Raw genomic sequence first — 27,923 nt, 5'->3', positions numbered from 1 at the left:
GAAGAAAGACTGAAGAGGACAGGGAAGAAGGAAATTGGAAGCACTGAGAAGCTACAAGGATTGAGTCTTTAGGGTGAACTTGTGTGATCAAGTTCTTGGTGATTTGTATGCAAAGACAGACTTAAATAAAGGTTTCACCATGACTGAATCATTCTTGTCTGTGTTTTTCCATTTTAAGAAAACATTCCATATCCCTTGTAATTTGGTTTTTGTCTCCACTGCACTACTGAAACCATCCTCCCTCATGTCACTGTGACCTATTTCTCACCAAATTAAACAACCTAAAGCCATCCTCATTCTCTTTCATCTTTCTGCAGGAACTGGCTGGCTTGAAAACTGGCTTTTGCCCTAAAAATTTCTCCCTCCCTGTCTCCAGAGATGGTGCACTCTCCTATTCTTATTTTTCCAATCCAAAGAGGCTGCAGAAAGTCAAATCATGGTGTCCAAGAGGGTATGGTGCCATCTGAGGTGGAGCCGACAGCCAAGAGTCCAAAAGTATGTAGCTGGGGGGAGGTGGTTGCAGAAGGCTCTATCCTTGGGCTTTTAAAATTTTTAATTAATTTATTTTATTTCTGGCTGTGTTGGGTCTTCGTTGCCTTGCGAAGGCTTTCTCTAGTTGCGGTATGCAGGCTTCTCATTGCAGTAACTTCTCTTATTGCGGAGCACAGGCTCTGGATGCACGGGCCTCAGTAGTTGCAGCACTTAGACTCAGTACTTGGAATTCGGGGACTAGTTGCTCCTCCACAGCTGAATCTTCCCGCACCAGGGATTGAACCCATGCCCTCTGCCTTGGCAGGCAGATTCTTATCTTCTGCACCACCAGGGAAGTCCGTTAGCCTTAAAACTGTGGTTGGAGTAATAATAGAGGAAGAGGTTTCTGATGTGAAGTGGGACCCTGGCCAATGGTCCACTCTTCAGTGAGAGGGCCCTGAATTAAGCCAGGTAACAAGCTGGGGTCTTGGGCAAGTGCACTGAGATTCAGGGCAGTATTTTGCCCCCAGAAGGGAAGTGGAGTGAGAATCAGGAATTAGGACAGAAATCATTCTTATAGAGTGGGCAATCATGGCAATCCAGGAATTAGGCGACAGTTTGGTGAATTCCTAGAGGTGCAAGATTCTTATTTTGGTAAATCAGATAATGAAGCAAAGCACTGTATATCTTCTCCTACTAGCTACCTCCACAGTCTTCCTTCAACCTCCTTTGTGGATGAGGGTGGAATTTGCACACTTGCTCTCGTCTTTTCCAGACTGACTCAGAAACTGGATAGGACTAGGAGGTGTGCAGTTTCAGTACTGGTAATCTATTAGACTTATAAGAGTCTCGTATGCCTAATTCATGGACAGAGGAGCCTGGTGGGCTACAGTCCATGGGGTTGCAACGAGTTGGACTCGACTGAGTGACTAACACACACACACACCCCTAATTCTGGGTTGTCCATGCTCCTCTATTACCATGCTCCATGCTACTCTTCAGGAAGCTCACTTCCCTTCTACCCGAGGCCTTGATGACTCACTTGGGTTCTAGTTGAATCTTTTTGTTTTTTAGCAGCCCTCACCTCCACTTGGATTTACCACTATCCTCAGTTCAGACTCATCATGCTTTGTTGGTGCTATCATTTTTCCTTTTTCCTAGACACAAAGCTTTGTCATCACCTTGAGCTTGTTCTCCTCTTATTTTTCACTCGACTCATCATGGAATTCGGTACTACTGAAAACAGAAACTTTACTGATTCCTTCTCCCAATATTTTCCCTGTCAAATATACTATATAGTTTATGTCCTGGACATCTGGAAATCTGATAGCAACTGAGAGAAGTTTAAAACCGAGAGAAGTTTAAAAAACAAATGAAAAATACATACTAAAGAGTAAAAATCACATAAAAATCCTACTTCAGGGAACTCCCTGGAAGTTCAGTGGTTAGGACTTGGCCCTTTCACTGCTGTGGGTCAGGGTTCAATCCCTGGTTGGGGAACTAACATCCCACAAGCCCTCCAGTGCGTCCCAAAAAATAAATATCCTACGGCAAAACTAAGTGCCGTTATTTATCTAGACTGACAATCCAGGATATAGAAGCAACAATGTCCAACTCCAAAGAGTGAAAAACTACATAGAAAGATTGTTCAGTAGAACATGGAATGAAGAGATTTTGGAGAGAGTGTAATTCAAACCCTTCTTTAACAGTGTAAGAAGCCAAGGCAGGTGGCACAGTCTGCATAATGAAGAGGAACGTTTTCAATGAGAGCAAACTCCAAGTGACATACCTATAACATTGGGACCCGGAGACTGGCTGGGACAAGCATCTCAGGTTAGGTTTATATGCAGGACAGTCATAATTACTCTGTTAGGGTGACAGACTACATTCCAAATCTGAGCTAACTCTTGGGATCAAAGGATCATAGGTGGAAAAGTGTGAATTTATCACAACTCCTGCTAATACAACTATTAAAAAATATATACATTAGATATATATATATATATGCATATATACATGCATGAATACATGTGTATGTCATTAGTGGTGAGATTATTGTCTTTTATAGTCTTTATTTCCTTTGAGAGATAGACATTTATAGATGATTCAAAATACAATCATCTGTATTTCTAATCAGAACAGTGAAAAAAAGTACAGCTTGAGAGTGAACTGAATTAGAAGTAGTAACTTGAGCTCAAACTCCAAATCAATTGCTGTTTTGGTAATCATGAGTAGATCCCTTAACCACTTTGAATGCCAGTATCTTAATCCATAAAACAGGGATAACACCTATATATGAACATCATAGGGTTATTATAGTCACGAGCCACAGAACTTGGAATAGTCCTAAGGACCTCTACACACATTTTGAAAAGAATTTAGCTGACAGTTTGTAAATTACGTTTCCAGGCTACATCCTTTTAGATTAGTGAGCTAGATGATGCCAAAAAAAGGGGCCAGTGTGTTGCAGCACCCCTGAGACCATGAGTGCCATACAGAGGGTTACAGGTTTATTCTCAGCTAATGCAGACTAACATTGCTCCTGAGATAGGGATATGGATTCATCTGGACTCCAGCTGAGGGTAAGTCACTTAGGGGGCTAGAGGTCTTCTAGTTATATGTCAGTTTGACTCATCAGCAGACAGTTAATCTGAGCCCCAATGCATTACATGCTTTTCAAACAATTTACTGATGAAAGTCAACTCTCATAACAGAGAAAGAACTAGTTTAAGTGCTTGCTATGTGCCAGGCAGTGCGTTAAGTGCTTCACACGCATTATCTCATTTAAATGCCAATAAAACCCATAGAAAGTTGATGCTATTATTACCCTCATTTTACAGATAGGGAAACTGGAATTCAGAGGAATGAATTTATGCACCCAAGGTCATAGGGTTTATAAATGCTGAGCATTATTTAAACACAAGTAGAAGGACTTTTGAGACTGCTTTCTTTATCATACCACACCTCCGGTGTAGATTCACCTCCATGGATGAAACTTACTGATGAAACTCTTAACATGGACTTTAAAAGTAGAAGTAATTAAAGGTTATCAGTATCTTCTGGCAATCTATAATGGAAAAGAATCTGGCAAAATATCCTGGCAGTCCAGTGGTTAGGACTCAGCGCTTTTGCTGCTGTGGCCTAGGTTCAATCCTTGGTTGATACCAAGTGCTCCCAAATAGGTGCTTGTTCATAAACCACTTGGCCAGTGCAATTCTTTGAAGCAGGCAGTGGTTAGACTGAATAAAGGCTTCCCTGGTATATAGCCATAAAGAATCCACCCACAATGCAGGACAGGCAGCTTCTATCCCTGGGTGGGGAAGATCCCCTGGAGAAGCAAATGTAACCCACCCCAGTATTCTTGCCTGGGAAGTCCCATGTACAGAGGAGCCTGGCAGGCTATAGTCAATGGGATCCAAAAGAGTCAGACACAACTGAGCAACTGAGCAAACACACACACAATTAGGCTCTAGTGTTATTTTAAATAGAAACATAAGGTATTTTATGCATAGTTTAATACACACTAAAATTTCTAGGAATGCCACTACCATGAACATCGTGGGATGACTATACCTTGTTTCATTCAAAACTTTGCTAAAAATTATTTTGTAAAATCATGCTACATCAGCAATTCTGTTTGTGATACCTGAATCACCATTGAACATCCCTGTATCATGCTGCATCTGTAACTGTTAAATTCAAGGTGATTCTATAGAGAGATGTATACATCTAAGTATCTCATTGTGTCTTCTTGTCGTGTCCAACAACTTATGTATATAAACACATAGTATTTTATAATAAATTACCTTCTCTCTGCAAGGAGATCCAACCAGTCCATCCTAAAGGAGATCAGTCCTGGGTGTTCATTGGAAGGACTGATGTTGAAGCTGAAACTCCAATACTTTGGCCACCTCATGCGAAGAGTTGACTCATTGGAAAAGACCCTGATGCTGGGAGGGATTGGGGACAGGAGGAGAAGGGGACAACAGAGGATGAGATGGCTGGATGGCATCACCGACTCAATGGACATGAGTTTGGGTAAACTCCGGGAGTTGGTGATGGACAGGGAGGCCTGGCGTGCTGCGATTCATGGGGTTGCAAAGAGTCGTACACGACTGAGTGACTGAACTGAACTGAACTGCACTGACCCTTTTCTCTACTGTTCTTTTATATCTCTTTAGACATTTTATAAACTTTTGGACTGTGTATCTAGCTAAAATACACTATTTATAATTTGTAGCTCAGGATCAAATAGGGAATATAAAAGTATTTCTTATAAAAAGAGTGTTGGGACTAATGGGATAGGTGGTAAGAGAGGCAACTAAGGAAGTTAGGTGGGATCTGGGTGCCCTCGATTCTGAGATGAAGCTCAGTTGTCCCCTGAGAATCCAAGTGCCCTCCCAGGCTTGGATGCATGCTCAGCTGTGTCCGACTCTTTCAAGACCATAAACTGTAGCCCACCAGGCTCCTCTGTCCATGGAATTTCCTAGGAAAGAATACTGGAGCGGGTTGCTACTTTCTCTTCCAAGGGAGATTCCCCACCTGGGAATTGAACCCCTCTCACCTGCTTGGCAGGTGGACTCTTTACTACCGAGCAACCTGGGATGCCCACTCCCCACCCTTAGGAAAAGTGAAAGTTAGTCACTCAGTTGTGTCCAACTCTTTGTGACCTCATGGATTGTAGCTCACCAGGCTCCTCTGTCCATGGAATTCTCCAGGCAAGAATTCTGGAATGGGTTGCCATTTCCGTCTCCAGCAGATCTTCCCAACCCAGGGATCAAACCCAGGTCACCCGCATTGCAGGCAGACTCTTTACTGACTGAGCCATCAGGGAAGCTTACCCTTAGGAAAGGGATATTTTATTGGAGACAGATAATCATAATCTGTTTTACACGAGTAATCATGTTTCTCCTGCTAGAATCTGTTGGGCCCTGCTCTTTATGAAATAGCACTAGCATTACCATCGTAAAGGTCACTTGTCTCTTTGCTGAGCCTGGTCCCACCTTTTGGGAAACAGTTCTGCATTAGCCATTCAGAATGGCTCCAAAAAATTCTTTGTAATCCAGGGACCTCTCCCAGATGGACATAGGCATGCTCTTAGTTCACTCAGCTTTGATCATTTGATATTTACACCCAGTTACAGGCTATTGCTTTAGATCTTCCCTTTCCTTTTACTTCTATTTTTACCAAGTAACTTGCACCTGAATTAACAGTCGCATTATATTTGATACCAGAACAAAATGTGGCCAGATCGGCAGAGAACATATCAAAATCTTTTCCAAGAAATGGTGTTGGAAGACATAACAAAAGAGGAAATTTCGCAAAAGAAGAGAATTTGGTAGCAGGGGAAACCTGAGGGACAGGAGGAGAGGGTGAGGAAAGGGGAAAGAAGGTGCGGCTTGAGAGTGGCACTAACCGCGGGCCCCAGAAAAAGCTGCAAAGTGCTCGGTCTATCCCCGTCGTCAGCCGCCGTTCTCTCCGCCCCGCGGGCCGCGCCTAGTCCCGCACAGTCTCCGCCCCTCTCCCCGCCCGGCTCCGCCTCCGGTTTCCCCTCTTCCTACCAGCGGAACCCAGAGCCTGATCCTATTCCTGCTGCTCGGAACCGAGCGTCCCGCGTGGCAGCTCGCTGCTCCAGGCCCAGGTGTCTCCCTGGAGGATCGAGAACCTGCCTCGCTGGCCCCGGCCTGTGTCTCGGCGTGGGCTCGGCCCCCGGGGCCAGCGGGAAGGGCGTAGCGCGGCCAGGTAGTGACCTCCCCGGACGCGGCGGGGCGGGCGCCGACTGGGGTGCCTCGGCCGGGCTCCTCGGACAGCTCTGGGAGCGGAGGTGGAGTGTGAAAGAGGGAGCGAGAAGGCTGAAGGAACGGGAGGGCCCGGGGGTGGAAAGGACCCTGAAGGAGGGAGGAAGAGGCCAGATGAGAATGGGTCCTCTTCCTTGTTCTGTGTGTTCTTGGAAGGGAACCCGGGCTGTGTTTAAGCAGGGTGGAGTGTCACACAGTCAACTTAAAAGTGTGGTGGCTACTAACGTGCTTCCCAGGTGGCGCCAGTAGTAAAGAACCCGCTTGCCAATGCAGGGGATGTAAGAGATGCCAGTTCCATCCCTGGGTTGGGACGATCCCTTGGAGGAGGGCATGGCAACCCACTCCGGTTTTCTTGCTTGGAGAATCCCAGGGACAAAGGAGCTTGGCGAGCTACAGTCCATAGGGTCGCAAAGAATGCGAAAGGACTGAAACAGCATGCAGCGTCTAAAGTATGATTCTCTTTATTGTTGTTTATGCCAAAGCCTTTGACTGTGTGGATCACAATAAACTGTGGAAAATTCTGAAAGAGATGGGAATACCAGACCACCTGACCTGCCTCTTGAGAAATCTGTATGTAGGTCAGGAAGCAACAGTTAGAGCTGGATATGGAACAACAGACTGGTTCCAAATAGCAAAAGGAGTACTTCAAGGCTGTATATTGTCACCCTGCTTATTTAACTTATATGCAGAGTATGTCATGAGAAACACTGGGCTGGGTGAAACACAAGTGGAATCAAGGTTGCCAGGAGAAATATCAATAACCTCAGATGTGCAGATGACACCACCCTTATGGCAGAAAGTGAAGAAGAACTAAAGAGCCTCTTGAAAGTGAAAGAGGAGAGTGAAAAAGATGCCTTAAAGCGCAACATGCAGAAAACTAAGATCATGGCATCCGGTCCCATCACTTCATGCAAATAGATGGGGAAACAATGGAAACAGTTAGAGACTTTATTTTGGGGGACTCCAAAATCACTGCAGATGGTGACTGCAGCCATGAAATTAAAAGACGCTTACTCCTTGGAAGGAAAGTCATGACCAACCTAGACAGCATATTAAAAAGCAGAGACATTACTTTGTCAACAAAGGTCCATCTAGTCAAAGCTATGGTTTTTACAGTAGCCGTGTGTGAATGTGAGAGTTGAACTATAAAGAAAGCTGAGCGCCGAATAATTGATGCTGTTGAACTGTGGTGTTGGAGAAGACTCTTGAGAGTCCCTTGGACTGCAAGGAGATCCAACCAGTCCATCCTCAAGGAAATCAGTCCTGAATATTCATTGGAAAGACTGATGTTGAAGCTGAAACTCCAGTACTCTGGCCACCTGATGTGAAGAACTGACTCATTTGAAAAGACCCTGATGCTGGGAAAGATTGGAGGCAGGAGGAGAAGGGAACGACAGAGGATGAGATGGTTGGATGGCATCACTGACACGAGGGATATGAGTTTGAGTAAGCTCCAGGAGTTGATGATGGACAGGGAGGCCTGGCATGCTGTGATCCATAGGGTTGCAAAGAGTTGGACACGACTGAACGACTGAACTGAACTGAACTGAATCTCTCTTTGCGACCCCATGCTCTATAGCCTGCCAGGCTCCTCTGTCCATGAGATTTCCTAGGCAAGAAGACTGGATTGAGTTGCCATTTCCTTCTCGAGGGGATCTTCCCGACCCTGGGATCAAACCTTTGTCTCCAGCATTGTCAGGTGAATTCCTTACTGCTGAGCCAACTGGGAACTCCCAAATTACAATCCAATGGCTTGATGAATTCTGCTTCACAATGATAGAAAGTGCTGACATCAAACCATCAAAGAAGGATCCTCTTTGTGTAAAACAAAAGAAAGAAGGAGGGGGTGGTGAATATGGGGGAAGGAGAAGTATAGACCTATACATGTACTTGTATATGCATAGAAAGTTTCCGAAACTCTTCATATAAAACTTAGCAGTGGTTGTCCCTGGAGAATGGAACTCGAGATGGGGATTTTTACTTTTCATTTGTAGGTCAGTTGAATCTCCTTCACAAACACCAGGGAGAGAAAAACATGTAACTGTAGTTTTTTCTACCTTTATAATGGGACTTCTTTTTAAAATCTTGAGTCAATTCTGAGATTGCCCACACCTTTTGTTGGGGGCTTATGTAGCACAGACATGAGGGAAATGTACAAAGCATTCTTTTTGTTGTTGTTGTTAAATTTTTTTTTAATTGAAGTATAGTTGATTTACAGTGTTGTGCCAATCTCTGCTTTACAACAAAAGTGACTCAGTTATGTACATATATACATTATTTTAAAATATTCTTTTCGATTATGGTTTTTCACAGGATATTGAATACAGTTCCCCGTTCTATATATTAGGACCTTGTTTATCCATTTTAAATGTAATAGTTTGCATCTACCAACCCCAATAGCTTGTATGTACCAATCCCAGTCCATCCCTCTGCCTCCCTTCCTTCCCCTTGGCAACCACAAATCTGTTCTTTATGTCTATGAGTCAGTTCCTGTTTTGTAAATGGGTTCATTTGTGCCATATCTTAGATTCCATGTATTAGTGATATATGGTATTTGCCTTTCTCTTTCTGACTTACTTCACTTAGTATGATGATCTTTAGTTACATCCCTGTTGCTGCAAGTCAGGCCATCATTTTTTTTTTTTAATTAATTAATTTTTGGCTGTGCTGGGTCTTCATTACTTTGTGAGGGCTTTTCTCTATATTTGGTAAGTGGGGGCTTCACATTACGGTAGTTTCTCTTGTTGTGGAGCATGGGATCTAGAGCTCACAGCCTTCAGTAGTTGTGGCATGTGGCCTTAGTCATTGTGGCTCCTAGACTCTAGAGCACAGGCTCAATTGTTGTGGCTCACACGCTTAGCTGCTCATGGAATGTGGGATCTTCCCTGACCAGGGATTGAACCTGTGTTTCCTGCGTTGGCAGGCAGATTCTTTACCACTGAGCCACCAGGGACATCCAGGCCATCATTCTTCATTTCATTTGCCCACACTGATAACCAATGAGATATCCATTGTCCTTTCTGGTTCTGGATTGTCAGTCCATTCGAACCTTCTTGGAAGTATTCTACATTTCGGTCCGTAAAGTCTTACATGTTAAGGATTAAGTGACTGACTCAATCCTAACAACATACTTTTTCCTAAAAAATGTAAATAGGAGGTAAGCATTTCTCCAAATAAGAGAGTATATACATTCCTAATAATATTAATTCAAGCATTCTGTCAGGTGGAAGTTCTTAATTTGCAGTTAATGGAGATTCTAGGAGATCCATGGTGGACTTCCTGAAAACTGAATGCAAAATAGTATATACTCATGTGAAAAAGCTCCATAGCTTTCACCAGATTTTCAAAAACTTCTGAATCGCATGAACTAGGCACTGTTCCAACAATGGTGAACAAGGCTGAAGGGTCTTTGTCCTCAGGAACTTATAGTCCAGGGGAATGAAAGACAAATGAACAGACAATTACAGTGCAAAGATGTGTTCTCTGCTTGAGGAAGTACAGTGTGGGAACAAAGAAGGACCACCTATACCAGGCTGAGGGCTGGGTTTCACCTGAGGCTCCTTGGAGGCACTGACTATTAAATTGAGGCCTTCAGAGTGAGAAGGAAGTAGAATTTGGCCTAGTAAAGAAGGGGTTGGGGAAGAGGGGTGGTCTTGGAAGAAGGATGAGTGTTCCAGGCCTTTGCCTGTGCAAAGATCTAGAGTCAAGAGATACCTTGGCAATTCATAAGCTGAAAAGAGTTTGTATGGTTCAAGCGTAAAGTTGGATGGGAGTAGCAGGAAAAAATAGGAGATTAGAAGCTAGGTTATGTGTGTGATGCTGGGCATACAGAGGTGAAGAAGTCAAAGGAGCCCTGACCCTCAGGGAGTTTTATTTTATTAAGGAGAAATGGTGAACAATTAGGCAGATAACCTAACAAGATAAATTTTTATCTTGATGAAATAAAGTGATGCAGTAAATGGTGGCTGGGGTATGTATTGGGAGCTCCTTTAGGTAGAGCTATGTACTGTGTTGCCGGGATCCAAATTGGCTACTCAGCACCCTGGGGGAAAATACAAGCACACCCTCGGCCGCTGGTTAGCAATGGGTCAGGACCCCTCTATTGTCCTGAAAGAAGGTTTTTCCATTTAACCAGAGGTTTTGTACTCTGCTGCTCTGGACTCCAATGTTGGAGCATTGCAGTAACCCTAAATGAATCAGTGTCTAGATTGTTTATCACAAAAAGAGCGTGTTGTAGAATCTGGTGAGGGGAACTATACTTAAATTCACCTTCCTGTAGTTTTAAAATTTGAGTTTTTAGGGTCTGATGTGCTCTTTCTACGATGGCTTGTCCCTGTGGGTTATAAGGGATACCTATGCTATATTTTATATGAAACCTTGTACAAAAGTCTTGAAAAGATTTAGAAGTGTAAGCAGGGGTGTTGTCAGTTTTAAGACATTAGGATAGCACAAGTCTAACAGTGAGGGGTTATTTTTGGTAGAAACAGAATGAGCTTTTATATGTACCATAATCTTAAATAACACTTATTTACTTTACTAAAGTAACAAAAGATTTTAAAAACAAATATAAATCACTTAAAGGCAAAGAAATTCATAATCTGTTATTGAAAGATTCGTTCTAAGAAAACTTTGTTCTCTTAACATAGAGAGTAGACTAAATTCCAGTCTGTTACCAATTTACCAGATAGCAAACAAACAAAATCTTTCAGTTAATCTTAGAAAAGTCTTTTTATAAATCTTAAAGAACTAGCAGTATTTTTTTTAAAAGCATAAGAGTGAAACCATATAAGGCATGTTTAAAATCTAATTAAATTGTAATTGACAAAGTAGCCTGGTCATTGCTGTGACTTGTAACACTTTAATGTGATAACTAAAATTATAACTGACAACATTTTACCAGGACATATCAGATTTTCATGAATTTCACATAATTTCTAGGATATCTATATAAGTAACATCAACCATACAATATAACCTGAGAAGATTTATCACTCCCCCAACAATAATTCCCATGCAATTTAACATGTCAAATGAACTCAGGTAGTTTAATAGCTCTTTGGGATGTCTCAGGGGCCCTCTGAAGCATCCCAAAGTCAGCTAGAAGTCAAGCCATTTAGGCAGTTTTGTCAATAAATATCAAAAGGGTTTATAGTACTCTGTCAGGTAGAATCGTATAGATCACTGTGAAATAATATATTTACTTAGCCAAAGTAAAAAAGAAGATTTCAAAGGTAAACATAGAACAGATCACTTCAGAGGTAAAGAAACTTAAAATCCATTATCAAAGGCAGTTCAACGTCTCAAGAAAACTTGTATTTATGCACAAAACTCTTCCCTTGGAGTGCACTTTCCATCAAACCTTCTTAACACTTTCTGTACCCATTACTTCGTTCTCCCATCCTGAAACAGCCACCTGTAAGTCAAACTTACTTCCCTTTTTTTTTTTTTATAAAATGTAACTTCATTTTTCATACCTTCTTTACTGAACATACACATCCTACTTTCTTTAAGCAACCAAGAATTTACTTTTATATTAGCATTCTATAGATTGGTGAACATAAATACCAGTGATAATTTCTAAAAAAAAATTCTAGCGAACATCTCAGGATAGCATCAAATATTATTTATTAATAGTCTAAAATCTTTAGTTTCTCTGAAAGAGGAAATTAGTGTTCAGTAATGAATGTTTCAGAATCTTATTATTATTTTTTTAAATGATCTAGCTATTCACCAAATCAGTCACTTAATTTAGCACAACCCTAGAAATTCAGGTTACCAAAATCTAAAGGGACTGTTTTAGAGAGACATTTCTAAAGTATGATGATTTTTAATCGTTTATCTAAAAACTGCTATCTTATTTACAGTTTTTTTTGGAAGTTTCTTTACTTGAGGTACTTTCCTTGCTGACAAACTTGTAACAGATATTACAATATAACAATATTTAACTTATAATAAACCTAGGCATAATGAAAATATTTTACTTGATGTTAATTACTCTAAGACATGTCTCTATTAGACAGGTCAACAAACAAACATTAATATCAGGTATTTAATACTGAATATTTCCCAGTTTACCTGAACCTGGAATTTATTGTTTAATTTAGAATTATTTGATTTGTAAGCACTTACCTTTTTTTTAAGCCAATTAAATAGAGCTCATTTACAAATTAACCTAAAAAATATCACCCGGAGACAAAGACATACCAAGACATATTTAGACAGACAGTGCAAGATCTAGCTTCATTTTCTTAAGTTTGGTCATGAATTAGATATTACAATATAAAATTTACTAGTTTATAAAAAAGTTGAAATAAATAAAAATTTTTAAAGGCTTTTTCCCTTTTTCCCTCAGTCTCAGGATTTAGAGATGGTCTAGATAAGTGTTCCTGAGAGCCCTGGTCTCAAGGCACAGGGAAAGAAAATCAAGTTCTAACAGAAAGCAAATTGGCCATCAAAAATCACAACACAGACCACAGAGTTAAAACACACACATATAAACCTGGCAGTCCTCATCAGACACTCCCTTAAATACAAGAATACAGTCTCTCAGAAAACCTCCTATAGAGACACAGAACTTCAGATGTCTTCAAAGATTTTAAGAGGAGGAAAGGAAAAGAAGAAGGAGGAGGAGGTGGGATAGGGGGGCAAAAGGGGTGGCCTTACAGACGTCTCCTGCCACCTGCAGACACCCAGGCATTACGGGACTTTTCCCTGGGCTTCCAGAGAAGGGAGGACTGGAACTCGGCTCTACCGGAATTCGAGTTCTCTGCCAAGAGGTGGTGATCAGTCTCCAATCCTCAGCTCAAGCTGAGCCCCTTCGACCAGATTCCTGTGTCCAGGACCGGGGGATTAGGAAAACGGGAAGGATAGGAAGGGCTAAGGAGAGGACAGAGAGAGGGAAGGGGAGAGAGGTCAATAAAGTCTCTTGTTCCTTACCGGTCGGGGCACTCTGGCCAGTTGTCCGCGTCAGGAGGAGACCAGGGACAAAAGGGTCCCAGTTGCTGCCGCTGGGTCTGGTCCATTGGTAGGCAAGCTGACCTCTGAGTACCCCGAGTGGTCAGGATATCAGTCTCAGCAAAGAAGCGTCCCCACCAGTTGCAGGAAGGGGGACCCCTTTCAGGGCCTGTAACTGGGCTTTTATAAATGAACTGTCCGAGGAGACACATGTGCTGACAAATCAAGAGATCTCATTGGAAAGGGCACCCGGGTGGAGGGCAGGAGGGTAAGGGAACTCAGGAGAACTGCTGTCTTCTGGAAAACAAGGACATTGCTCTTGGACAAACGTAGAAAAGGACTGAACACTGGTCTTTTTAACTTTAATTCCTCTGTGGTTAAGGAGTTGCATTATGATTCCAATAAAAAGCTGTCTTTCTTTTGACCGACTGTTACCCATTTTTGTTACTAATTAGAAGAAGAAAAAAAGAGGAAAAAAAAGGAAGAGGCTTAATTTTAAAGAAAGAAAGAACCTGAAACGTGCCCACCTTTCTTACCCTACCTTTCTTATGTAGGGGGGCCTGTAGCGCCCTAGTGGGGTTCTAAAACCTGAAGCCTACCCACTTTCCTTACCCTACCTGTCTTATGCAGGGGGGCCCGCAACGCCCTAGTGGGGTCCTAGCTGTCCCGAAAACTGGACAATGAGAGACTTACCCTTGCGTTCCCTGTTCGTGGCGCCACTTGCCGGGGTCCTGTCTCAGCAGGATCCAGGGGGTACCCTCAGGATGAACGGCGTCAGCGAGAGAAGACACGTGAGACCAGCCTTGATAGGGCCAAGTCTGCGAGGGAGAGAGAAAGAAAGAGAGAGAGAGAGAGAGATGACCAGACGGGGGGTGCAGCCGAGTCTGGCAGGGTCTGGCAATGCTTTATTTTTTACCGTAGCTTTTATACCCTAAGTTAGTACATCTCTAAGGCGAAGATAGTTTAACATTACATCAGCTTGTTCTTCATGAAACCAGGGTGTTTTCTGCATACTTCTTTGTTTATGAGGGTCTTGTACATCGTCTTCTGGCCTTGGAGCCTATTAACATTTTATGCAAGTCAGGTGAATGTAAACCTATTTTCTGTTTCTATGGTGACCTTAACTGAACGGTAGCAGTCTCATAGGGCAACAGGACAGAGTAGAAGTATAACCTTGTTAACACAAAAATTAATCCTTCTGCAGAAGTTGTCAGTTGAATTTTACCCTATACAGACTCTGTGGCTTCAGTGAGGCAGCCTCTGCCTAGCACTCCTGGCTGACAATTAACAACCATCTCATTGTTACCACACTAGGGCTAAGCTCTTATTTTTCTAGATCTATAACTATATTAACAATGGTTTCTATAACAACCTTAGCACATTAAGAGCAAAAACACAGCAAGCAAATGTTAACCCAATAGCTACTTTTAGAATAATTTTTCTTGTGTTTTCTAATAGGGCTTCCTCACCCCCCGAAGGGCTCTATGTCTATTAGGGCCTTTATATGATCAGGTTCTTTATGTTATTTTATGATTAGAGTATTATAAGCAATCATGCATATTAGTACCAAGGGCATAAACGCATTTGCCAAACAAACTAAAATACCAGCAAAGGAGTTTAAATTAAAACATTCCTTTCACCCTGGATGATCTCATAAAATACCACCATCCGGGAAACTTATTGATTAAAGTTCTAAATTGATTTTTATTTGGAAAGAGATCGGGGAAGGCCTTCTGCCTGTGTCAGAGAAATTAGGGAGTAGTCTATTGAAGCAAGCATCAGAAAGACAGATGTTATCTTTAAGGTGAGCGCCGGGGGCAGCTTTTCGGAATCCCTGAAAACCTGATCCGCCTTGCCTGTCAGGTTTTCTCCTCATGACCTTGTCATGGGTGGGAATCTCGTGAGCTGGCCTTTTTGAAACCCCTGAAAACCTGATCTGCCTTGCCCGTCAGGTTTTCTCCCTCATGGCCTTGTCATGGGTAGGGTCTCGTGTGTTGGTTCCCAGCACTGTGTGCCGTGTGGATTGGAGCATTTCAGCAAAGATGGTGACAGGCAGAACAGAGAATTAGATTTGGGAGATATTGAAGGAGTAGAATCAATAGGATTTGGTAGTTTATTGGATGATAATAATAAATAACAATAACTTGCATTTAAGCTCCAGGCACTACTCTTAAGTGATTCATTTATTTATTTATTTTTTACTTCTTCCTGTACAACTATATGAGGTAGGCATTTATTTCAGTTTTGTCGATGAGGAAACTGTGGCACAGAGTTTAAGGAACCAGTCCAAGGTCTCATCAGGATTCAAACTCAAGCCTATTTTATTCAAACCCCTGCAAGCAGGGGGGGCAATGAGGGGAAGTGGATTTGGGGAAGAGGTAGAAAAATGATGCCTTTGGGATTTATGGAGTATTGGATACCTTTGGGGCATCCAAGTGGTGATGTCCAACAAGGGAATGGATAAATGAATATGAAGCTCAGATGAGACCTGGGTCATGGAATGAATATGTGAGTTGCCAACGTAGCAGTATTACTTGGAGCAACAGAGTAGGTGAGACCATCCTGAGAAAGTAGTATATAGAAGGGTTAGAAAAGAATTCTAAGGAATATGAATATTGAAGGAATTGCAGAGGAAGAACCCCCAAGAGGTGCGGTCAGGGTTTTAAGAGGAAAACCGGGTTGGCACCGTGGAAGCCGAAGGGAGAGTTTCAGTGAGAGAGTGACCACAGTGTCATAGTCTGCTTGAGAGAGAAGGTAAGTAAGGGCCAAGGTATCTCTATTCTTGTGGTAACCAGAATTTCATTAGTTACCTAAGAGGATAGCCTTGGAGAACTAGTGGGGATAGAATTCTATTTAGAATTCTATTTAGTTGGTTAAAGAGTGAGTAAGAGGCAAAAAGTTGATGTGGTATTTTCTTTTTTTTTTTCCTGCTTAAAATTGCTTTATTTTTTCTTTATATATTTTATTGAAGTATAGTTGACTTACAATGTTTCAGGTGCTCAGCAAGGTGATTAGTTATACATATATACATATATTATTTTTCAGATTATTTTCCATTATAGGTTATTACAAGATATTAACTATAGTTCCCTGTGCTATACAGTAAACCTTTGCTTGTTTGTATCTATTTTTTTTTTTAAAATTAGAATCCTAGCACTGTATTCATACTGAGTCAAACAAGTAGAATCAAAATGTCATAATTTTTTTAGCTAGGTAAAAAATTCATGTTCTTTTAAATATATATTATACATACTATATATATATGTATACAAAGGCTTTTCTACTATGCTTGATAAAAACTTGAGCAAGAATATTAAAAAAAATTAAAAAATGAAGAGAGAGAAATTGGAAAACATAAACTAAATAAAATGGGAGCACTGAATATGAAATAGAAAAAGCAAAACTAGATAAACGTAAAAGATCATCATATAGTCTGGTTTTTAAACATGGCTGCTCATTAAAAACATATCTGGAGTTTTGGAGAAAAAAAGCAATAGAGGTGGTGAGTATTGATACCTGATAAAGATGTTTGTTTTTCTTTCACCAAGAATCCAGTCCAGATGACCAGTTTGGCTCCTGTGCTAAGTTGGGATCACACCAATAGCTCTAGAGTTTTCCTTACCCCTTCATGTGAAGACATGTTCCTTTCCTCTCAAGCTCTTGCTTTTTCTTTTTGTTTTAAGCCTTCCTTACTCTTAAACTTCTGCCTTATCTTTTCCCTACTTCTCCTCCTTAGAATACTCCCTGTATACTCTGGATTGAATACTCCCTGAATACATCCTTGGAATGAACCAAGTCCTAGAAAAACAAATATTGGTCATTCTCTGCCTTCAGGTCACTGGCATTACCAGGACAACTATGGGAAAGATTTAGTCCCAGTACACATGCATTCCCACTACAGCCAGCTGCTCATCATCTGTCTTTCTCTCCTTCTAGGTATATACAGGTTGGGCCCCAGTCATGGAGAAATTACATGGGTGTGTGTCTACCCACATGGACATCCTTTCCTTGAAGAAGCAGTGCCTGGCCACACTTCCTGACTCGAAGATGTTGGAGAAACCACTTGGGCATGTGTCTACTTACTCAGACATCCTCTCCTTGGAGAACCGGTGCCTGGCCACACTTCCTGACCTGAAGACCTTGGAGAAACCACCCGGGCATGTGTCTGCCCACTCAGACATCCTCTCCTTGGAGAACCGGTGCCTGGCCACACTTCCTGACCTGAAGACCTTGGAGAAACCACCTGGACGTGTGTCTGCCCACTCAGACATCCTCTCCTTGGAGAACCGGTGCCTGGCCACACTTCCTGACCTGAAGACCTTGGAGAAACCACCCGGGCATGTGTCTGCCCACTCAGACATCCTCTCCTTGGAGAACCGGTGCCTGGCCACACTCACCATTTTAAAGAGCCCTGTGTCCATCAGCCCCTTGCTCCCAAATCTCCAGATATCTCACCTGGCGCAAGCTGATCTGTGCAACCTGAAGAGCAGCAACCACCTGCTGTCTGAGCCTCAAGCCTCAGGGGCTCAGTGCCTCTCTGAGGGACTCGGCCTTCTGACCTGCCCCAGGGTCTCGAAAACCATCTCTGCCCCAGAGAGAGTTCAGGAAGCAGTTCTGGTAATCGCTCCAGGCAGTTGTCTTCACTGCAGCCATCCGTTTTAGATGCTCTAGTCATTAGCTTTCAGTGCCACAGTGTCTCTCTGTTCTGCGTCTGTGAACCCTCTCTCCTCAGACTCTCTTCCTGAGGTGCCTTTTACCCAAAGGCCGTCTTCATCAGCATCATTACTCTTACTGCATGTATAGTTCAGAGATACTGGACAATAGAGCAAAAATAGGTTTTGTTCTTGGAAAGCCTCTGCTTGGGAGGAGAGCTGGCATGGTATTGCAGTAGCAGAGTCAGTCAGGGGCTTTTGAGATCTTACAAGGCATGAGATATAGCTATAGTACCCTGGACCACTTCACTGTGTGTGCATGTGCAAACACACGTCCACTTATACATCTATATAAGCACGTTTTGTATGCAGGTCAGGATCGATAGACAGACACACATTCCTTCTATGGAGACTTGAGATTTGGACTGAGGGAAAGGTGAATCTGAGCCTTCCCCCATCTCTGCCTGTTATTACAAGCCACTCAACTTTGGGCAAGACTCTTAGCCCTTTGAAGCTTTCATTTCTTCACCTTTGAGATGAAGTCAGTGAAAGTCCACCTCATAGGGTCATTGTCAGGATTACAGCTACTGCTACCTTATATTTATTTAGGGCTTTGCAATTTGCAAAGAGTCATATATACATCCCATTTAATCTTCTAACAGCCCCATCAGGTAGGTGGCAGAGGATGAGGAAACTGAGGCTCAGAGAGTAAGGGCATGGTTGCTGGGGGATTAATCTGGGACTTGGTCTTTTTTTCTTCTAACTCCATAATACCTTAATAGCAATTAGAAGATGTGTTGTGAGGGGCCCCAGGCTTCTAGGCTATGACATCAATAAGAAGATGAAAGCAGATCATGAATCATCTGAGCAAACACTCAGAATGTTGATTTGGGAAAGGGTGTGTGTGTGTGTGTGCCAGTGTGTCTCACTCCATCAGACAGGACAGATCCATGCTGGGGCGTGAAGGGAGAGAGTTTAGGTGCTAGAAGATAGATGTGGACTCTTCCTAGCCTTGGGTGTTGCTTTCAGCTATCTGTCTGTTTGAGGGGCTGTGGGTGTGTGCTGGGATTAATAACTGCCACTATCCCCAGGGTCGATGGTCATCTTCAGGAGAGAAAAAGCCAGAAGAGAAGGAATGGGCAGAGGTTCAAATGCCTTTTTATAGCCTAAACTTGGGAGAGGAGGAGGAGGAGGAGCCGGCCCTGAAGCTCTCCCCTGGGGACTCTGAATCTCAACCTGAGCCTACTGAACAGGTCTTTCAGGAAGTGAAGGTAAAAGTTCTGGAGCTGGGAGAGGTTGGTGGTGGTGGAGGGGAGGGCATGGGGAAGGTGAGACGAATGGTCACCAAAGGCTGATCCAGATCCCCTCCATGGAAAGAAGGGGCAGGAGCTCTGGTGTTTCACTTGCTAATCCTCTTTTCAGAACTCTTAGCCAGACAAACATCTTCCTGAATCTGGGTTCTTTCTCTCTGTCTTTGACTTTGTAAGTTGGCCTGAGTGGATGCTTAAGTTGGTCCTTCTGACCCCTTTCCTCCCTTTCTTCCCTCTCTTTCTCGATTCCCAGATGGTTCTCATGAGCTTTCTGTGTTCCTCGCTGGTGGCAAATGTAAACACAGATGATGCAGCGTACTCTACCCAGGCTTTCCTCCTCAAAGTCTGCAGCGAAGTTGCCCAATTTGAGCCTGAGTTTATCCTCAAGGTATTGTGACGTGAAGGAAGGGATGGGAGTGGGAAGCTAGGAGGAAGGGAATTTGGTTATTGTGTATGAGAGGGATGGTGGGCAGCTTTGTATTAGGGGCAGGAGGAGCGTTACTTAGGAAGACAGTAGGATCTCGGGGTGAGCCTGCGGCCCAGTCCCTAGGGTTCTCTGAGGAGGAGGGGAAGAGAGGATTGAGAGAGTATACTAGGGTTTGTTTATTTAGTAAGTACACAGGCTAAACACACAATGTCTTGAGGGCTGTACCAAAAGATAATGAAACTTGTATCTGGCTCTTAGGGCATGTGTGGTATTGTTAGGGAAGTAAAAGCAATCCCAGATATTATGTAAATACAAATGGAGTAGTAGATAGCAAATGTCTCAGAAGCAGAGAAGAGGGGGAACATATTTCCTATTAGACTTTGGAAGATGGAAGGATAAATCAGCAGTTTGAAAAGTGAGAGGTCTTCCAAAGAGGGGAAGTGAAAGTGAAAGTATTAGTCACTCAGTCATGTCCAATCTTTGCGACCCCATGGACTGTAGCCCTCCAGGCTCCTCTGCCCATGGAATTCTCCAGGCAAGAATACTGGAGTACGTTGCCATTCCCTGCTCCAGGGGATCTTCCCGACCCAGGGATCGAACCTGGGTCTCCTGCATTGCAGCCAGTTTCTTTACCGTCTCGACCACCAGAGAAGCCCTCCAAAGAGGGAAAGGGTTAAAGGCCCTTAAGTCGGGGTATGTAGACTTAGGAGAAGACTGGTGAATAAGGGCTAGATTATGGAGCATGTAGAATGCCAAGCCAAGAAGCTTGGACTTTATAGACAATATGGAGGGCTCAGGAAAGGTTTTATGCAGGCAGGTTAGATAAGGAAGTTAGTTTATGGCACGATGCTATGAAGAGGTGGCTGAGAGGCCAGTGCTACCTACCCTGTTCCCTAGGCATCTCTGTACGCCAGGCAGCAGCTGAATGTCCGGGATGTGGCCAACAAAGTCTTGGCCATTGCTGCCTTCCTGCCACTCTCCCGCCCCTACCTGCGACGATACTTCTGTGCCATCGTCCAGTTGCCTTCCGATTGGATCCAGGTGGCCAGGTTCTACCAGGTATGGCATTCAGTTTCCTGAGCTTGAATTCCCACTTGGTTCCCTTTCCTTTGCTCACTGCATCCCTGGAGAAAACTCTCAGACACTTTGACCTGCCGTCTCAAGCCTGGTGCCCAGACAGGACAGTTTCTTGCAGTACCAGACTTGGTTGCCCAACAGGGAGGGCGTGATTGAGAAGGGCTGGACAGAGTTTGAGAAACATTGGTGTTACTCTGGACCTCATGTTTACAGTGAAGAGAAGGAGACTCTGAGAAGTCTGCCGACAGGTCCAGGACCACAGAAATTGTTGTTGTCGAGCTGAGGCTGGGGACTTTGTATCCTGTGCTATCACTGAACCCCATGAAGTGGTCTCACCCCTGATGGTTTTTCATCTCTCTGACAGCTCCTGTGTCGAGAACGGGAGGACTGTCTCGCGCCCCTACCTGCCTGCCTGCGTGCTGCGATGAGGGACAAATTTTCCCAGTTTGATGAGTACCAGCTGGCTAAGTACAACCCTCGGAAGCACCGGGCCAAGCGGCGCTCCCGACGACCACCCCGCCCTCCAGTCAGTCCCTGCCTCAACCCTGGTCATTCACAGCCTGGCCCCCTTTTCCCCAGAAAGTTGGAAGGGTGGGGGAGGGAACACACTGATTCCCCACCTCCCCCCGCCCCCACCTCCTTTAAACAGCTGACGTGCTTCTACCACCAGGAACAGAGGGAGGCAGAGAAACGCAGAGGAGCTGAGTGGAGCTCAGGCAGCAGAGAGCAGGGCCAGCCTCTTTCCCAGCCATTTCCTTTATGATAGAGATGGGCTATTGGAATGGGTCTTTCTAGGGACAACCATCCCTTCCCTTTTTGAAACGGTTTCTTCTGTCCTTACAGAAGGAACATAGATTTTCTGAGACACAGACCTATTTGCCAAGGTTCATTTGGCCTATTCGAGATGAACAGAGGATGGTGAGTGCCTTTTTCTGGGGTTCTACATGTACACGTACCATCTTTTCTCAACTAATATTTAGAAATGGAATTCCATTTGGTCTAGAAATACTGGTAGTGGGTGTAGTAGGCACATTTCAGTGTCCTTGGAATTCTCAGCTGTGATTCTGGGGCTTTGAGAACACTGGGAAAGCCTCCTTTTGTTTCCATTTTGCTCTCCTTGCCATCATTCTTTACCGACAGATGTCATGTCCAGCTGGATAAATGAGTTAAAAACATTATGAAATCTCCACCTTCCATAGGAATTAAAAAAAATAAGCCAAATAAAAAATTTTTATTTTCTTGTTTACTTTAATAACAAATTAGGCACTAGTCTTAGTGGTTAGGGCTTCCCAGGTGGCGCTAGTAGTAAAAAAACCACCTGCCAACGCAGGAGACCTAAGAGATGCAGGTTCGGGACTTCTTTGGTGGTCCAATGGCTAAGAATCTGCACTCCCAATGCAGGGGGCCCGGGTTCAATCCCTGGTCAAGGAACTAGATCCCACATGCCATAACTAAGACCCAGTGCAGCCAAATAAAATAAATAACAACAACAAAAAAAGAGATGCAGGTTCAATCCTGGGGTTGGGAAGATCTCCTGGAGGAGGGCATGGCAACCCACTCCAGTACTTTTGCTTGGAGAATCCCATGGACAGAGGAGCCTGGTGGGCTACGGTCGCCATAGGGTCACAAAGGGTCGGACATGACTGAAGTGACTTAGCATGCACACACACACACACACACACACACACACACACACACACACACACACTTAAGTGGTTAAGAGCATAGAATCTGTATCCAGACCACCTAGTTTTGAATCCCACCCCACCCCCACTCCCTACCTGCTGGCTATGCAACCTTGGTCAAATGACTCACCTTCTTTTGTCTCATTTTCCTCACATATAAAATGGATCGGATAATAGCAGGACCTACTTCTTTGGGTTTTTTGTGAGGACTAACTAAATCAGTTACGGTATTTAAAGGATTTCTAACAATACCTCAATCTGAAAAATGATATCATCATCATTAAAATAAGATTATTGGTAAAATATATTAGTATTACAGGAAGACACATCCTCAGTTGGTCCACTGGTCTTTTCATCCTATTAATATATCCCAAACTTAGCTCTTCTACCATGGAGGATTCTGAAAGTCAGCTTCTTTCATTTTTTAACTTCGCACAGCTTACATTGTGCTCCAGTTGCATGATCCAAGTCTCAGACATTGTTCCCCAACCAGGGATTGAACCCATGTCTCCTGCAGTGGAAGCATGGAGTCTTAACCACTGGACCATCAGGGAAGCCCATCAGTGATTTAGAGAAGAGCTGCATTCCCTCTCTCTCGCTCTAAGAACAGGCTATTCTCTGTTTTTTCAATCCTCATCTTGCTTTTCACAAGCCATTCATCCGTTGTTAACCGTTGATAGTCCAACCTTGTGTAGATGAAACACACGACCCCACACACCTACTCAGAAACTCGTGCTGCTGAAGAGTTTTACTCTTTAGTCCTATTCTTTGCCAAATCTAGGTATAGGGTGGTCTTGTTTTTTGTTTTCTGAAGAAAATGACCATAGTCTTAGATTGAATGACCCCTGTGGGACTTGGGAATATTTCCACAGTTTGAGACAACCTACAGTTCAGTGTCAGAGAAAAAGAGTGAGCAAAGGTTCACCCTGAAGAAGTTGGTACAGAGACTGCACATCCATGAGCCTGCACAGCTTGTCCAGGCCCTGCTGGGCTGCAGGTGAGAAAATACACACTCCATCTGGATAACCCCCTGACTCTTCAACACCCATAACCCCAGTCCTTATAGTTTGAGCAGACCTGGCCTTAACTGGGACTTACTGGCTTTGACTGACTCACTGTTCCTTTCCGAGTTATTTTCAGATGCCTTTGAAATGATGTTTTCCCTTGTCTGTTCTAGATACCCCTCCAACCTACAGGCCTTTTCTCGAAGCCACCTCCCAGGACCCTGGGATTCTAGCAGAGCCGGGAAGCGAATGAAACTCGCTCGACCAGAGACCTGGGAGCGGGAGCTGAGCTTACGGGGAAACAAGGCCACCGTCTGGGAGGAACTCATCGGTAGAGTAACCTTGACTATCACACTCCCTTCCTGTCTTCCTCACTCATGCCTCTACATTTTGGCCCCTGAAATAGAAGTTTCCATGGCAGGATGCAGTTATTTTCACTTGGCATTTCCATCACTGGAAATGACTGGATTTAACAGGTCTGCCATTGACCACACCAAAGTGGCCAATGGCCTCTGCTTTGAATAGCACTGACATCATAGGTAGGTCATAATTTCAGATGTGATTAGGTAATATATTAGGTGATATAATACAAGCCTTTATCAATACATGACAAAAGCATTACCTTCTCTCTGATATCACTGTGTCAATACCTGTGTCACTCATCCACACGAAGTTTGGACTGGGACGTGGCACATTGAAATCTCCACCAAAGCCCATTTTTAGGACACGGATGTTCTAGGTCATTTGCCCACATGAATAAAAAGAATTCAGGTGGAGAGGACCAAGTCACTCTCAATCTGTTTTTTTGCTAGTTTTATTTTTAACTATAGAAGGCCCTTTCTAATCCATGTTTTCTTTTATTTCCTCCTTCATCTTTGAAAGTTTAAAATCAGCTTCTTTCTGCTAAAAAATATCTGATTGTAGACTTTTTGACTGCTTGAGAGGTTTTTTTGGTTTGTTTTTATTTGTTTGTTTTTTATTTGACTGTGTCAGCTATTAGTTACGGTATATGGGATCTTCCTCGCACCTGAAGAATCTTTCATTGTGTTGCACCGACTCTCTAGTTGTATGCAGGCTTGGTAGCTCCACGGCATGTGAGATCTTAGTTCCCTGACCAGGGATTGAACCTGAGTCCCCTGCATTGCAAGCTGGACTCTTATCCACTGGACCAGTAGAAAGGACCACCAGAAAGTCCTGGCTGTTTGAGTTTTATGGACTTCATATTTTGGAGCTTCAGAAACCCAAGCTGGCTCTTCTTTTTCTTGAGCTGTCATTTATAGATTGTACTCAGGGCAGACCAAATAGCTCAGCCACTTATCATTTTTCTCACTTTGTGATTGTTACTGGCGGTGTATATATCAGAATCACATGAGAATTAAAACACAAAAAGACATACACACATGCTTGACAATCTTTTCCCCATTTGATACAACTCTGGGTAGAGTGGGATAAAGAGACCTGGATGGCAGCTTATATGTGTTGGTGATTCTAGTATGCATCATCTCCACTTCCTCCCTCTGCCCCTGAAAATTAAAACTGTGCCATTTATCTTGGTTGAGACAAATGCCCATAATCTAATCCAGTGGTCCCCAGCCCACTGGATCATATATTGCAAAAATAATTTTTAGGATACACCAGAATATATGTACATGTATTTTTTAAAATTTTATACATGTACTAATAAATTGTATACTTTAGGAACTACATAATTTATAATTATATAAATATAGATATGAAGATAAATGTAAGAAATAAAGTATAAAATATAAGATAAAATATAATTAGATATACAGATCCCTCTTTGGCCCTCAGAGGCTCATTAGTAACTCATTAACGAATTTTTTAGAATGAAATCAGTGAACTACTTCATCTATAGAATGAGTATTCATTTTATTTTCTCGTGTATCAAAGAATATGATACTGAATTTAATTTCTTATCAAGTTGATCTAGTATATCTTTCATATATAGCAACATTTGAGCAAAACTTATGAGTTGACAAAGGATGCAGTAGTTCATGACTTGTCACATATCACTTATACTGTGTATACAACTTAATTGTTTTACACAATCTAACTCAGAAGAAGACTTATGACTGGAGAACCCCAGGACTTCCAGAAGGCTGAAAGCTTTCTAGCTATAATTCAAATGAGACTTAGATAACCTTTAAAAAGTTACCACCACTTTCCTAATGAAAGCTGTTGATGGTAGGGCTAGTGATTGAGATGTGGGTTGGGGCCTCATAGGCCAGGGCTGTAATGTGGTCTGAGTGTGTTTTGGGGGGGTCCCCAGGAAAAATATCACACCTTCTGTTTATGTCTACCTTTATCTAAAGAGTGTTTCCAATATTTACTATATAGATGGAACCCCTGTAGTCACTTAGTCCATGCTACATGGTTGGTAGTACTCCATGTATATAATTTATAAGATTACACTTTGAAAGTTCTCTTTTAGCCATCTAAAAGGTTTGGAAATCATTACTGTAGAGAATGTATTTTGCCAGTCGAGCCCAGTCTCAGGACTGGAGCCAACAAAGTGATGACCTAAGTTGTTTGTTGAAATAGCTAATTCCATAAACGTATAGATTTTGCTCCAAGATCCGGCAACCCAATTTTTATCTTTCCAGGCCTTTAAAACTTTTTGTGGACAATAGATCATGTATTAGTACCTCATTTCCTCTAATGTGAATATTCTACCTGGCCTCTGATCATCTTGCTCTGGTCTCTGACCTCTTTTATTCATCCTCTGTTTGCTTTTGTCACCCTACGGCTCACCTTCGGCAGACAGTGGGAAACTTCCCTTCATGGCCATGCTTCGGAACCTGCGCAACCTGCTGCGGGTTGGAATCAGCGCCCGTCACCATGAGCTTGTGCTCCAGAGACTCCAGCATGCTGTACGTGTGAGGGGAGCCAGGCTTCTCTGAGTGGCTAGGGAAGGTCATAGCCACTCTGCTGTTTGAGAACTTCCCTTTTTATTTTCTGAGATCACTTCTGTGATTTAACTCACTTTGGAGGGAGTCTGATATAAGAGAAACAGGGAACCTTCTGTTACTTCCTCTCTTTTCTTTCCTCACAGTCTCTCAGGACATCTACTCTTTTCTACCTTTGTCTAATATCTATTTTGTCTTTTTCCACCTTCCTACAGATCTAATAGAGGGGTTATCTCATCTTCCTGGCCCCTGAAGCCTCTGATGGTCTCCATCCCTCTTGGTCCTCTGCTCATGACCCTTCTCTTGCTTTGCAGAAGACGGTGATTCACAGTCGGCAGTTTCCATTCAGATTCCTTAATGCTCATGATTCCATCAATGACCTTGAGGCTCAACTTGAAAAGAAAGGTAATATCTCTCTTCTCCCAACTCCTGTTTCTCTCTCATGTCTGAGAACAGATGAGCTAGCAGCACTGGTATTTTCAGCCTCTTACTTTCTCTCTCAGTGTGTGGGGTGGGCAGAAGTCAGCCACTGGCCAGCCCCAAGGGTCAGGACTCAAAACAGCATTGATGGGAAGATAAGAGGAGGGAATAGAAGCTGCCTAACTCAGATACTTACCTGTTGCCATCCAGAGTTGCCATTTCCTTCCAACACACAACTGATAAAGCAGATAATAATTAAAAACACAAAATATGGCAAGAAGCATGCCTATTCCTGGCAGTTTCGCCAGCCAAGCCGTCGGGAACTTCGTACAGCAATGATGATCCCTGTGATATATGAGCAGCTCAAGCGGAAGAAGCTGGAAATACACAAGGCCAGGTGTGTGCGTGAGTATGTGCTATCTGGGAGCAAAGGGTGGGCATCAGAGGCACCCTAAAAGGGCTTGGAACTCATCTGGAAACCCCAGCTTTTATTCTGTGAAAACATGTTTGTCAGTCATCCCAGTGGCTGTGACTTGACTGTTTCCAATCGTCTTTGGCATAGAAAACCTTGTCTTTAACTTTGTTCTGTAGAGAGATTGTGAAACAAAATCAGTGTTTGGCCTCCACTCTATTGTCTGTGATTGCCTTATTGGTTTCTGTGAACTCTGTCAGCCTATGTAGCTTTCCCTTCCTCTTTGTCCACAATAGTGCCTCTCTACCTATGCTCTGGTTCATCCTTTTCTTTTTCTTCTCTGTCTTATCTGTTTCTTTTTCTTTTTTTTTCTTTCCTCTGTGTATTTTCTGACCCATTCCCTTTCCTTTCTCTTTTGATACATATAAAGATTGTTATCCTCAAGCAGACTCAAAGATAGGTATAAAATTGGTTCTGTAAGTTTGATGAATTCCCAGTATTTTGTCCTTTTAGATACTTCTTCATTCATTTTCATTCAAGACAAATGCTGGGCTCATCTAACCTTCTAATAGGACTCAGTGGCCAGGACTCACCTGAATCAGTGGATCAGTGGCTGAACACAGGGCCATTAAAGAATTAAGCTGAGGGTGCAGTTCTAACAGTATGTCTTTGCTGGTCAGTTTGGTAGCCACCAGCCATGTGTGGCTCTTGAGCACTTGAAATGTGACTAGTGGGAACTGAGATGTGCTGGATTTTGAGGGCAGTGTGAAGAAGGGTGCAAAATAT

At 43.1% G+C, this 27,923-nt stretch overlaps 1 protein-coding gene across 3 annotated transcripts in view; it reads left to right on the top strand.

Moving 5' to 3' along the window:
* Positions 1-6,027: 6,027 nt before the first annotated feature.
* The window catches only part of TEP1 (telomerase associated protein 1), a 44,571-nt gene continuing 22,675 nt past the window's right edge, over positions 6,028-27,923 (top strand). For all 3 annotated transcript variants that reach the window (XR_009695158.1, XM_061157666.1, XM_061157665.1), the window contains exons 1-12: positions 6,028-6,213; positions 17,160-17,840; positions 18,967-19,146; positions 19,439-19,573; positions 20,510-20,671; positions 21,054-21,215; positions 21,533-21,607; positions 23,247-23,371; positions 23,552-23,709; positions 26,160-26,269; positions 26,620-26,710; positions 26,936-27,122. Coding sequence is in view for 2 of the 3 variants with exons in the window: in XM_061157666.1 (XP_061013649.1) it covers positions 17,184-17,840; positions 18,967-19,146; positions 19,439-19,573; positions 20,510-20,671; positions 21,054-21,215; positions 21,533-21,607; positions 23,247-23,371; positions 23,552-23,709; positions 26,160-26,269; positions 26,620-26,710; positions 26,936-27,122 (2,042 nt within the window). In the remaining variant the exon portion in view is untranslated. The remainder of the gene's footprint in view (positions 6,214-17,159; positions 17,841-18,966; positions 19,147-19,438; positions 19,574-20,509; positions 20,672-21,053; positions 21,216-21,532; positions 21,608-23,246; positions 23,372-23,551; positions 23,710-26,159; positions 26,270-26,619; positions 26,711-26,935; positions 27,123-27,923) is intronic.

This window comes from Dama dama, chromosome 12 (assembly GCF_033118175.1).
Source record: "Dama dama isolate Ldn47 chromosome 12, ASM3311817v1, whole genome shotgun sequence".
NCBI classification, from domain to species: Eukaryota; Metazoa; Chordata; class Mammalia; order Artiodactyla; family Cervidae; genus Dama; species Dama dama.
Note: the sequence above shows the minus strand (reverse complement) of the source record. Positions and strands in the feature narration are given on the sequence as shown.